At 38.0% G+C, this 14,147-nt stretch overlaps 1 protein-coding gene across 1 annotated transcript; it reads right to left on the bottom strand.

The window, feature by feature from the left end:
• Positions 1-511: 511 nt before the first annotated feature.
• AREG (amphiregulin) lies at positions 512-10,357 on the bottom strand. The gene is made up of 6 exons (XM_005555060.4): positions 10,087-10,357; positions 8,766-9,014; positions 6,287-6,488; positions 4,991-5,143; positions 2,869-2,980; positions 512-762 (listed from the first exon to the last, which is right to left on the bottom strand). Exons 1-5 carry the CDS (start codon positions 10,145-10,147, stop codon positions 2,887-2,889), a joined length of 759 nt encoding a protein of 252 aa, XP_005555117.2. The 5' UTR covers positions 10,148-10,357; the 3' UTR covers positions 512-762; positions 2,869-2,886.
• Positions 10,358-14,147: the final 3,790 nt, after the last annotated feature.

The raw sequence follows: 14,147 nt of genomic DNA on the forward strand, positions 1-14,147 counted from the left end.
GGAGGGAAAGAAGAAGTGGGTTTTAGATACTTCATACATTCATGTCTTGATATTAGGGAAAGAAGTCTCAAATGTAAATACTTCCTGGTTCTCTTAATATGTCACTTTTGTAATATTCAAACCTATTTTTCTCTCTTTGTCTATGATGGCCATAGTGATGGGCAATGAGTTTGCTTTCTTTTATAATATCTAGATCCACTGTAACAGAGAGGTAGCACCTTATCTTGATTCTAGATGCTTTTATAATTAACAGCACTTGGTATAAGTTCTACATTGCATAAGTAAGACCAATTTGGGATTATTATTATAAACATTCATGTTTGTGGGAGAACTATGTGACTCTAGATTGTAATTTTCCCATGAAGAGTATCATATAATAAAAAAATAAGTTTTAAAAACCACCATAAAGACAGTAAAAAGAGGAAGAAAAGCCTTCTAAATGATCAACCAACTGTTAGGAGAAAAATACACTGGAGTCTTGCAATATCAAAACTAATATTCAAACTCTCAATTTGTTTGGTTAAAAAAGTTTAATGAGCTGTAAAATAAATACACTTCCATTAAATATTAAATAAATTATTTACAACTTGAAAAAATACTTTTTACCTTCGTGCACCTTTATATACAGAAATAGCATAAAAAGTGACAATTGAAAGTTTAAAACCATCATAACAAAAAGGGTCCATTGTCTTATGATCCACTGGAAAGAGGACCAACTCATCATTTATGGCTATGACTTGGCAGTGACTCCAATGTGATATCCTGTGAGAAAATAAAATAAAACAAAATGTTACAGATAAGCTCAATTCCAGCTGATCTTTAAGAAACTTTAAAGCATAATCAGGAATCAGAATTTCTATCAGTTGTTTTCTAGTACATCGTATGAGAAATGCTGATTTTTCAGAGACCAACTCTTACTTTGGCTTGAGTTCGTCTTTCACACCCGCTTTGATTATACACCTACTTCAGTAGAAGTCTGCATATGCTCAAACCTGTTGCATCAAATTCTGCTAATAAAAATGCAACAGCAGTCATGAGAAATAGTTTTCATAACCAAATCTATGCAGTGGACATAATTAAAATCAAAGATTAAGTGTCTCAGTGTATTTATGATATACTTCCAATTTAGGAAAATTAGTACCAAGGGCATAATAATAGTAACTACCAGTTAGTAGGCAGCCACTATGTGCTAGCACAGCATATTCTCTTTCCTAAAATAATTCTGGGATCTATGCTGAAAAATCTCAGTGGCACTAAAATAAGCAAAAATTCGTCTTTATTCACATTGGTGGTCTTAGCTTTACCACATTAAGCCAATACATTAAAAACTTTGATGCAATAAATACTGAGCATAGCATTGGTATGAATAATTATCCATTTTATGAATTATTGAGCTAATTCTGCAATAGGCTAATAACAAAATATCTGTACTTAACCAATGCTAAATATAGTGTTGTTCAAGCATCAGAACCATCTGGAGTGTACATTAAAAATAGAAATTCTGATTCAGTGGATTTAGGGTTGGGCTTAGGAATATGCATTTTCAACAAGCACCTCAAGTAACTCTCTCTCTTTTTTTTTTTTTTTTTTTTTTTTTTTAAGATGGAGTTTCACTCTTGTTGCCCAGGTTGGAGTGCAATGGCACGATCTCAGATTATTGCAACCTCCACCTCCCGATTCAAGCAATTCACCTGCCTCAGCCTCCCAAGTAGCTAGAATTACAGGCACTCACCACCACACCCAGCTATTTTTTTGTATTTTTAGTATAGAAAAGGTTTCACCATCTTGGCTAGACTGGTCTTGCACTCCTGACCTCAGGTGATCCGCCCACCTCAGCCTCCCAAAGTGCTGGGATTATAGGCCTCAGCCACAGTGCCCAGCCCTCAAGTAACCTTAAACCTACAGAAGTTAGACAATCAATAACTGAAATGACATCATCTCTCTTGAATGTCTAAGGAAATAAAGTTCCTTCTTCAGGCAGACTTCTGACAGACTGACAGAAATCAAGTGTGTTCTTGATTTCCTTGCCTCCCACTTCCTCTGGGAGTTTTCTTCCTTAGCTTCTCACTTTCATTGTCAATGAAATATTCCTCTTCACACTTTCTTACCTTATACCCACAACATGCTCAGCTCTTTACAATAAAATAAAATATATGTTCTTACCAACCTATTTACCAAATTTACATCCCCCTCCCTTTCTATTTCCTTTTGTAAAAAAGAGTATTCAACCTATTGTCTGTCTCCATGCCCTCACATTTTCAGTGCAAGCACCTCCAACTGTGGCTCTCCACCATGTGAGCTCAACCTATCATCACAACTGTATCTCCCCTAACACTCATTTAGACTAAGGCATTTTTCACAAGTTTCTAAAATGATCTATTCCATTTCTCAGTGTAACCCTTCCTTTCCATTCACAGTTTCTTGAACCAATCTTACCAGTCCTTCAAGGTTCACTTCCAAGGCCATCCTGAACACATATTTTCCTCCTCCCTAAATAAATTCCACTGGATTCTTTCTGATTTTCATTGGAAACTTCTTATACTCCATTGGTTCCTTTCCCATGACATTTATTTTACATCTCTAGTATTCTGGTTTCTTACATTTTTTTTTTTCCCTATCTACTAAACAATAAATTCTTTGAGAATAGGATCAGTCTCTCATATTATATCCCTAATAATACTGATTAAACACATAGTCTATTCTCAATACTGAATTCCATCTCATACTCAAAGAATAATACTTTAATATAGCCATTGTTCATAATGTATACATAATTAAGAACACATTCCATATTTTTCTTGAGATTATATACTGTTAAATTTTTTAAATTATAGGATATGATCTAAAGATATATTTTAAAACTCAAACCTGTAATTTTATCTTCAGTTATGCTATAGCATGTACATTTCCATTCTCTTGTCGAAGTTTCTTTCGTTCCTCAGCTTCTCCTTCATATTTCCTGACGTATCGTTTTCTAAGACTTCAGAGAACAAGGCATTTTAATGTTATCAAAGCTCTATTCATCTATATGTTTGACTGAGGTTTTTATGAGCACAGGGGTTCTGTTCTACTTCATGAGTAGTGATAGACCAGTAATCACTACACTTGACACTTAACCTAAATCTGGCTATAAAATATTACCAATTTCTAAGGGGGTATTTATGTTGACTTTATATAAACCTATTTCCAGAGGACTTATATTTAAATAAATGTGTCTTGATATGCCAGTTCTGAGAAGGTACGAAACATATCCGGATGTCTTGTTTTTGCAGAACTTAGCACAGCTGCCATGCACAATTGGAGAAGATGATAGTATAGTTTTGCCACAGGAAGACTCTATGCTCGCACAAAGTAAATGATTAAATATTTTTAAAACAGGCTTACAAAAAAAGTTGAGCTTTATTTATTTCTAGGTATAATATATATCCTTCTAGTTTAATTTACTGCTACTTTCCACTTTAAAAACTCAATTATTTAAAAACTTCTAGTTGTTGTATAAACAACCCCTGTTGTTAGGAGGTCTTTAACCTACCACAAAACATTATCATTAAAATCCTAAAAAGTTTTCTTTTATTGTAATAGTAGAGGGAAAAACTCACCTCAATTAAGAAAACAAACCCAGCAACTTTTGCTTAGGTTTAGTGTTTGTTTTATGTTTCAAACACAAGGAGAACATGGGAGACAACGGGGAAAAAGCCACTGTTTAATTTTAAGAGTGCTAACATAACAAAATCTATCCATTCTTCCCGCAAAAATTAGGAAATATTTCAAGCCGAATAATTACAAGTTTAATTACTACAAAACATCTTCCTTAACTAGCGATTGTTTTGTTCTATCATTAAAAATAATGATGATTTGTCTGAGAGTCCCTCTCCTAAACCCCTTTGCATATCTGGCTTGCGGTACTAAAAAACCAGGACAAATTCTAGGGTGTACAAAACAAATTTAAGCTACATATCAAACTTTATATGCATGATGAAATAATTTGTGTCATTTTATCATGATATGATCTAAATTTAAAATAATTGTAAACAATGGCAGAAGATAAACCCTTGTTTCCTGAATGGTAGTCTTGGTAGATCATGTACACACTGGATAGCTGTTAAGGTTATTTACCAAGACCTAAAATTAGAAGAATGAGTCCCTTGCTTTTCCCAAGCTCTAGTAGGACATGAGTCATCACAGAGCCATTCATGTCCTCCCCCAACTTCCCTCATTCAGTGACTTCTGTTTGACAGACAATGCCATTTTGATGCACCCATCAGTGCCTACTACCTGGGACAGTCTAGTCCTAACATTCACTGGTGAAGAAGTGAAGTGTGTGATCTGTTATTATGAGCAGAGGGAAGATATGCTGTAATGAAACAATAATAGAATTGTCCTTGCTTGCTATGCCATGTCATATGATGGAAATTTATTTTTTAACAATTTTAGTCCTCATATTTGATAGTAACAACATAAGCATAGTCTGTAAGTAAATTAGTACCATGTTATATTCCTAACTCAGAATTTTGCATTCTAACATGAGCAGAAAACATATCTCTTCTTGGCTGCTGATGATTTGTAGTTCTTTGTCGTTTTTGGTATCAAAGCAGTATGTCTGATACTATGAACCTCCTACAAACCAGGTCTTAATTAGCTTCTGAGACTTGATGAAGCATAGGATTTCACAGAAGATATAAATATTTTCTGAGATTCTAAAGTAACCATGAGCAGAAAAATGACATGAAATAAAACCCTCAATTATTTAAGTTCAAAAATTTTCTAGATCTTCTATAAAAGGGCTTTACATATTAAATTTCAATGGTGGCCACGGTCATAAATATTGACCACTTTCTGTGATATTTGTCAATAAAATACAAAAATATAAACCAAAGATCATGTGACAACAATAGAATAATTCATCTAAAATACCAGAGTATGAGAGAAATACTGAAAAAATTAACCTCCCATTATTGTGTTAAGAATTTGTAAGTTATGTCATACTTACTGGACTGTAATAACAGCAATAGCTGTGAGGATCACAGCAGACATAAAGGCAGCTATGGCTGCTAATGCAATTTTTGATAAACTACTGTCAATCATGCTGTGAGTTTTCATGGACTTTTCCCCACACCGTTCACCGAAATATTCTTGCTGACATCTACAAACAATTCACATTTAAAAATTATAATCACAAAAACATTCTGTGTATCTTAAGCTTACTTTCCAGATCATAAAGAACCATTTAATTCCGACACTAAAAAAGTTATGCCATGTACTCATATTTTAAATAATGAGACACAGAATGCATTCTAACTAAGCATCTATTAGTATAAGAACAAGTTGAGATTAGTTTGGGTGTGATATTCCAAGAAGACACACCTTGTCATTCTTTGTGTTTCTTTTATGACCAACTGATGAGTTCAGTGATTTGTTATGCAGTTGATACATTCCACTATTATTTAATGTGCTAGCAGCTTGTGGGAGGTAAGCGGGGAGGAGGTTAAAACAACGTGAAAGATTATGTAAAAATTACCTTTAGGTCCTTTTTTAAAGGAGTTTTTTAAAAATACACGCACATATATGTGTGTGTGTGTATATATATATATACACACACACACATATATATATATAGAAAGAAAGAGAGAGAGAGAGCAAGCACGAGCATGCACAAAAAATAATGGCTTATACCAGGGGTCAGCAAACTACAGCACATGGGTCAAATCTGGCCATTTGCTGCTTTTTTGTTTTGTTAAACAACCTGCATGCAAAGAATAGTTTTTACATTTCTGTTTTGTTTTGAGACAGGGCCTCGCTCTGTTACCCAGGCTGGAGTGTAGTGGTGCGATCACAGCTCACTGCAGTCTCAACCTCTCGAGCTCAAGCAATTCTCCCACCTCAGCCTCCCAGGTTGCTGGGACTACAGGCTGTCACCATTGTACTCAGCTAAATTCTTCTGTATTTTTTGCAGAGATAGGGTTTCACCCCATGTTGCCCAGGCTGGTCTCGAACTCTTGGGCTCAAGGGATCTGCCCACCTCGACCCCCAAAGTGCTGGGAATACAGGTGTGAACCACTGCACCCACCAATTTTTACATTATTAAATGGTTACACTTTAATTGGTTGTTTAAGTACATATAACAATCTTGGCCCATTAAGCCTATAATACTTACTATCTGGTGCTTTAACAAAAAGTTTACTGACCCTTGGTTTATACATTGGAAAAATAAATGGTTTCCTGCAGTTAGGGGTTTCAGACACGGTGCTAGAAATACAGAATTGTATATACTTTGGGGAAAACTTACTTGCATGTCACTGCTTCCAGGTGCTCTATATATTTGCATTCTCCGTGAATGCAGAAATTCTGAAATTCTGCATTACATGGATTTTTCTTCTTTCTGTTTCTTCTATTTTTTCCATTTTTGCCTCCCTTTTTCTTTCTTTTGGGTTTATCTGAAGTATTTTCACTTTCAGTCTTGTTTTTGGGGGGCTTAACTACCTGTTCAACTAAAACAGAAAAGATTTACTGACAAGAGTCTCTCAAACTTGAATATCATTTTAGAGACACGAGAGAAAGATGTCATAGCAGTGAGAGCTCACAGGGGTAACAGCCATGCACACCTCGTTACCTAACACAATATAGAAGTTAGAAAGGATTGAATAACTATAATGTATAATTTTCAGTTTTTTTCTACCAAAAAGTAGTGTCCACTCATTATTACAGTTGGGAATTAGTGAGTACTACGTGCAGGTGGAAAAAAATGAGAATTATAAATTAGAGTTACTCTACGTTATAATGCTCCAACTCCCAGATTACAACAGACTATAATCAAATTGATACTTTCCATGGAGCTCATTTCTGTGGTCAATCTATTTGAAAACAGGAGCCCAGGAACATTTGTATTCAATGCTTCAGAGATTTATCTTATCAGATCCACAGAAACTTTTGTTCAGTCTTGCAGTTATGCAAGGTGTAGTTTACCCACATACCAAAGATAGGAAAGGGCTTTCCATGTTAGTGCTGTGCATTTTGTTACACTAATGTCTGAAGAGGTTTATCCAAGTGAATATTTAGCAAACAGATTTCAGTAAAGAGAAAATACTATTAGTCATAATGGTCATGCAGCACCCATTAAATGCAAAACATTAGAAACATAGTGAAGGTCAACTAGGGTATCAAAGACAGAATATCTGTGATTAAGGAAATGCAAAATAAATACTGAATATTTTAGCAGATTATTATAACATTTAACAAAAGTAAAATTAGTAGCAAATGTTTAAGAGGTGGTTATGCAATTTTTATGCTGAAACTTTTCTCTGAGGATAAAAAAGCACAAGATAGAAAAGTCCTTTAAGAGAAATATTTTGAATGAACATAACTCATTTTATCAGATAGATGACAAACTATATAGACGGAGGCAAATAATAAATAGACACTATGCTGAAGTGTCGCAATAAGCACTAACATCATGGACATTTAACTTAGCCTTGTGAAGGTATTCAGCCAACATTTTCACTCTATTTCACAATGCATTGCAATTTTAAGCACTAGTCATCATTTGTACTACTAATCATTTACTTGGCCTTCTGAAGCGTTAACAACTTGAAACATGTTTAAGAGAACAGTTTCTAGACACCTTGATGGTCTAATCTCATGCCTTCAAAAATAAGCACACATAAACCCCTTCCCCACCTCACAGAAAAGTACAGTTACAGAATGAGGGGAATTAAGTGGAGTGTGTGCTAAAGGTTTTCTCACCTCCCACTCACTCCAGTCACTGTCCCTGTGGTACCACTTGATGTCCCTTCACCAGTTCTCAGAACCAGACAGTTTCCCTGGGAGAAGCCAGGGAAACTCAAGCCAGGACAGAAAAGGCCTTCAAGAGCTCTGAAACCATCTTGCCCTGCCTCTGTAGTGGATGCTCTTAGGATATTTAGATCTTGTTTATTGTTAACCTCTTCTTCCTTCAAACTCCAAAGTACGCAATATTTATCTCTCACTTTGGTACTTTCACTCCAAAGAAAGGGCCTTTTTAAAATATGAGATAACAGGAAAGTGAAAGAAACCATGGGTCACTATTATATAACTACCAAATGCGATTTGGGGTTAAAGAGTGATTTTAGCAATACAAAATCTATGTATATTCAGCCTTCTTTAATATTTCCAGATGGCATTATTATTATTATTATTCCATCAGTTTCTCACCACCTAGTACTTAAATGCTAAAGTCTAATGCCTCCTGTCCCATTACTTCCTCTGCTCCCTTATTTGTGTTAAAATGCAGTTATCTGTGGTGGTGTGGGGGAAGGGGATACAAAAGCTAAGATAGATACAAAGTAGATAGGAATGGTTAATGTCTAAATTTGTCTCTCAGAATGGGGGTCATGTAGCATAGTGGGAAAGAGCTTAGCTTCTCTTCTGCATAGAATCAAACAAACTGGAGCTCTAATTTTAACTCATCTGCTTGTTACCTGTGGAACCTAGAGCAAAACTTGTTTGGGCTTCAGTCATCACATCTGTAAAATGAGGATGACAATTCCTACTTAAAGTCACTGCGAAGATTAGGTTTAAAAATGAGACATACATCATTTATGATCACTCCAGCCAGATAGGATGTGTCCACATTATGGTTCTTTTTGTCTCACTTTATCTAGGGGATATCCAACAGATGTACATACAATAAAGCCACTAAAAAATCTGGGGAGCAGCTCCACTTCTGAAGCAGCTTTGCTCATATAAACCCACATCTCATAGGCCATATTTTTGCTTTATCCTCTACTCACCTCTGACTGAATCATCTACAATATAGCCAGGTATTTGCGGTTCGTTATCATACTCTTCTGAATAGTCATAGTCGCCTCCCGAGGACAGTTCACTACTAGAAGGCATTTCACTCACAGGGGAAATTTCACTTCCTGAAGACATCTCACTTCTTGAGGTAACCTCAAATCCATCAGCACTGTGGTCCCCAGAAAATGGTTCACGCTTCCCAGAATAGGTGTCATTGCGGTCCATTCCAGCAGCATAATGGCCTGCAGGGGACAGAATAAGGGAAAAAAAGAAAAGGTAAAGTGGGGTGCCTTTCTCTCCAGTCAGCTGTGTTAGGAAGAAATGTTTATCTTTTGACATCAAAGCAGTTATTGCACATGTGCTATTGTTTGTGATTGAGTCATTTCTATGAAAGAAACTTTACATTTTTGCCAGCAAGCAAATTCAGCTGTCCCAATTACAGAGCTGCTTTTATGAAGTTTTTCTTTTCCACAGATAATCCACATTAATTTCCACATGAAAACAATCCCGCCAAATTGGCAAATTAATCTAATACAATTACTTGATGGGTAATGTCTAAAAATTCCCATCACTTCACATTCCAAATGCATTTCTTTTTTGGCTAGAATGCCATCCTGGACGATTTCAATAGGTTCTAGATATAGCTATCAGATTTTCTTAATATGTGTTCATATTTTTAAAAGATTATGTACATAAAATGTAAAACATAATATAAACAGTGGTTAATTATATCGATTATTGTCATTTTTCATTATTATTGTTATTATTACTACTACATAGACAATAAACTCAGTACTAAGATTTGGGGCCCAGAGTTAAGGCACTGCTTTATCTTGCTTTTTCTTAGGTCTCAATGAAACAGCATCAGAGTGGTGCTATTAACCCCTCGCCGGGACACTCTGAGTCCCTCTAGGAAGGTAAAGAAGAAATCACTAGACAGAGGAGATGGAGAATTAGGCAGGAGGCAGCAAACACTGCTGGGTCCAAGATCTGCGGAAATCACTTCACCTCTCTAGACCTTGGTCTTTTTAATCTGTGAAACGAAGGGTTAGGTTCAAATGGTCTCTCCCGTCTCTTCAGGTGAACGAAAGAAAAAGTACAGGGATTCTCTGGGACACCTTGTCCTGGACGTCTGAGACATCTGCCCTTCTCTCTTCCTCCTAGGGAGGGAGCTACAAGTGATCACCTCCTGCGGCGCAGTGTCCGGGGAGCTAAAGGGCGATTTTTGGAGAAGCAAGAGCCAAACTCAAGAGGCAACAGCTTTTGCCTGCTATGGGAGGACAGTCCAGCAGTTCAGCGCCGGTGAATCCTCACCTGAGCCGAGTATCAAGAGCGACAGCACCACCGGCGCCGGCGGCAGCAGCGGGGCTCTCATTGGTCCTTCGGAGCGGCGGCGTCTCGGTCTCTGGGGCAACTCGGTCTCTGGGACGCGAGTTGCGGCCAAAAGGAGCGGGTGTTGGAAGAGCGAGTGGAGACCGGGAGTGTGCGCCGCTCTCCAAGGCTTGGGGAGCTCGGGGCGGCGGGCGCGGCGCCTCGGGCTGTCCCGGGACCTCTGGGGCGCTGGCACCCAGGTGTGCGAACGTCTGTAGGGCGGCGCGCACCTGCTACTTTATAGGCTCAGCCGGGAGGGGGCCGCAGCCCATGACGTCAAGGCCGGGCCGTGGGTGGAGGCAGGCGGCGCCCCAGAAGGTGCTACCCGAAAACCACGCGCGGAGGACACACGCCCCGCCTCCCTCGTGCGTAAGGATTCGCGGAGAGGAAGTGGAACTTAAACCTCTAGCTGCAAGCCGTTTTTGAGGGCGAGCAGGACTGGAGTTCGGGAACTAGTATCAGACAGTTAAAAGTCCCGACGTTTCAAATTCTGACAAGCTCTTTGTATACTTAACATCTACAACAGACGGGGATTAAATAGAAGAGTTCCGTATTTAGATGTAAAAGTACTTTAAGACCAAGAATGACTTTGCCTGATGTTTCCAACAAGGATAAAGGATGAGAGAGAGCTCTTAATGAGGAATTGTTTCATGTAGGATGGGCTTCTATCTCAATCAAGAACCCCTTCCCACCCATTTCTGTGAAAGTGACCAGAATTTCAAATCCCCTCACTCCCTATTTCTTTACGTGGCCCAGGGCCCTCATCAGCATTAATATTTATTATTGCCAAATTATACACTTAAAATTTTACCTACACCATCCCACAGTCGATAATGTTCAAAGCCAGGTGGATTTGAACTCTTCATCTGACTCTGAAATCTGCTGTTTTCCACTCTGATAAAGGAATTTAGGATTAAACTGATCCTTGAGAACAGGGTTTCTGGGAAGAACAATATTTAGCCTAAAGGATAATTTCTACTGGTAGCATATTGGCATTTAGGTGAAGGATAGTGTTCTAGACTGTGCCTCTCAAATCCCAAGATAAAAAGGTCAGCATTGAGGGCCCACTTACAACCTAGTAGGATATTTAATCATGACAAGTAGATAAAATGAAGAGGAGGCAGGAAGCTGCTTAATTTGACTAACTTGGATGTACTGTCAACTAAAGAACTGGATTTTTCTTGACTTAAAGAAGAGAAAAACCATTGTTCATTTTCCTTCACCTGGAGATATGTATCTCTTTCCTGATGGTTTCAGTAACACAGCCCTTTTAAGAATGTGGGTCAGGCCAGGCGCAGTGGCTCATGCCTGTAATCCCAGTACTTTGGGAGGCCGAGGTGGGTGGATCACCTGAGGGTCAGGAGTTCGGGAGTAGCCTGACCAAGATGGCGAAACCCCATCTCTACTAAAAACGCCAAGAAAATTAGCCGGGTGTGATGGCGCGTGCCTGTAATTCTAGCTACTCGGGAGGGCTGAGACAGGTGACTTCCCTGAACCCGGGAGGCAGAGGTTGCAGTGAGCCAAGGTCATGCCACTGCACTCCAGCCTGGGTGACAGAGCGAGACTCCGACTCAAATAAGAACAATAATAATAATAATGTGAGTCACAGTGCATCTGTCCTAATTCTGGGAAATATTTTAAAAGATCACTTATTTTAATGGTATATCACAGTGTATAGTCCAAATAATATCATGCATTTAGTAGAATGAAATAATCATGAATCATGCCTTCTATTCCACATTTCTTGAGAGCGTATTTTGTGTGAGCCACCTGCTTTATTTTTTATGAAGAGGAGCAGTATAGGTTCACCAGGAGCTCAGTGGTGTGGGCCAGATACAAAGTAATTCTAATACATTAAATGATAAGAAGGTTCAGAGTGCCATGGAAAACTAGGACATGATTTAATTTTGCCTCTGTTTAATGGAAAGCTCTGTGGAAAGATGAGGAGGCCCCTCAAAGGCCTTCCCAGCCACTCTTTTACATGGAATAAAGACCTGATGTCAGGGTATGACCAAGTATGGGAAATAAGGCTAGAAAAGTGTCATGCCCATTCCAAAGTGAAGTAGGGGCCTGCGCTGTCATCTGTTCTGGTGGATGAGGCAATTGTGATTCAGAGAGATTGAGAGACTTGCCCAAAGATTTCAAAAGATTCTTTTGGAGACTTTGTTTGGAGCTCACAGTTGGTCTACACTGTTGCACCTTTATGCTCTCATAGGCTTCCTTTCTGTTCTAGCCCTATTTTTCTCATTTTCTTCTTCTTTTTGATTGACAAGTAACTTCATATTTGTAGTATATGACATGATGTTTTGATTATGAGGTTAAATCAAGCTATTTAACATATGCAATACTTTCCATTTTCTTACTCTTGTTATTGAGGTGAAAACACATTGTGCAGATCAGTCATCAGAAATGTTTCACTTTCTATTTGAAGAGAAAGTGGACTATTTATATTGGAAATTGCTTAGTCTTTTTCCAGTTGGAAATTTAGAGGGTGATCATTTACAATGATGTGGTACATAACCTAGATCATGGGGGCAGCATAGCTTAGTGTTTTGGATGAGCTTAAGAGTCAAACCAATGTGGATTTTCATATACAAATTCCACCACATACTAAGTTACTTAATATTTGAAAGATTCAGATTCCTCATCTGAAAATAAAAAATAAAGATAGTTACATGCTCTTATGCAGATCAAATGGATAAGATACATGAACAAGTAATACCAGATCCTAGCATATAGTGAGTGCTCAATAAATGACAATTATCATGAATACCCTTGATATTATGATAGTTACACTATGTAAACCATATTTAAGAACTAAAGGACTCTTACAAATGGAGCTACAGAGCAAGTGAAGTAATCTTCAATATTTTCAAGCCATGAACTTAGTACTTACTTCACATTAAGACTGATCATTTTGGGTATTTCATGGTGCATCATTGGGTAGCATGGAGCGTCATCACAACCACATCACATTGCTGCACTCACTGATGTGTCATGGCATTCTGGAATATATGCATGAGTTGGAAACCAACCCTATGTAAAAATGTAGGATTCTTTACATTCAACATTCTGCATGCTAGGCTGAGACAAAGAGGAACAATTTCAAAAAGTTTGAGTAGCAGCCCTTTTTTATCATGATAAATCGATGGTCCCTTAATCTGAGTATAGGTTAAGGGCAGCCCTAAGAGGAAATGCTCCTAACCACTCAATTTGATGCCTACTCCATGAGTCCTGATATTTCATATGAATAGTGAAATGATTTCACTTTGGCTCTGCTGAAAGATGTGCTATGAAACCAAAAGTATAATCATGTTCATATAATTGATATTGCATTTTTATAGATGGTCCTAGAGTGAGTAAGTATTGCATCACAGTTACTTTTGTGAGTCAGCACGCAAACCTCCAAACCAGAATTAAGAAATCCTCCAATGTATAAGCAACATTCCCTATATTATTAATAAATGCACTAGATCCATTTAGATATATATAACGTTCTTTTTATTTTATAAGTTATCCGTACTGAAGAATACATCCATCAGGCTGGGCACGGTGACTCACGCCTGTAATCCCAGCACTTTGGGAGGCCAAGGAAGGCGGATTATCTCAGGTCATGAGTGTGAGATCAGCCTGGCCAACATGATGAAACCCTGTCTCTACTAAAATGACAAAACTTAGCCGGGTGCAGTGGCAGGCACCTGTAGTCCCAGCTCTACTCGGGAGGGAGACTGAGGCAGAAGAATCACTTGACTGCAGGAGGCAGAGGTTGCAGTGAGCCAAGATCATGCCACTGCACTCCAGACTGGGTGACAGAGAGTGAGACTCTGTATCAAAATATATATATAATTTTTAGTTCCTTCAAAAATAAGCCTTAACTGAGCATTTTGAGTACCTTGATATACCAATAAAGTCAAATTACCGTTAACTTTTTAACACTGTGGTTTGAAAGGGTGCCTACCTGACATGAGAAAAATTCATGTATAACTTTTGAGTCCCCCAAAACT

Source organism: Macaca fascicularis, chromosome 5 (genome assembly GCF_037993035.2).
Source record: "Macaca fascicularis isolate 582-1 chromosome 5, T2T-MFA8v1.1".
In the NCBI taxonomy this organism is placed as follows: Eukaryota; Metazoa; Chordata; class Mammalia; order Primates; family Cercopithecidae; genus Macaca; species Macaca fascicularis.

Coding starts and splice junctions, on each gene's coding strand:
- AREG (XM_005555060.4), bottom strand. CDS start 10,147: ATGAGAGCCCCGCTGCTGCCGCCGGCGCCGGTGGTGCTGTCGCTCTTG. Junction 5,144..6,286: donor CTGGAAGCAGTGACATGCAA/GTAAGTTTTCCC, acceptor AATTGTTTGTAG/ATGTCAGCAAGAATATTTCG. Junction 2,981..4,990: donor ATTGCTGTTATTACAGTCCA/GTAAGTATGACA, acceptor TGTTCTCTGAAG/TCTTAGAAAACGATACGTCA.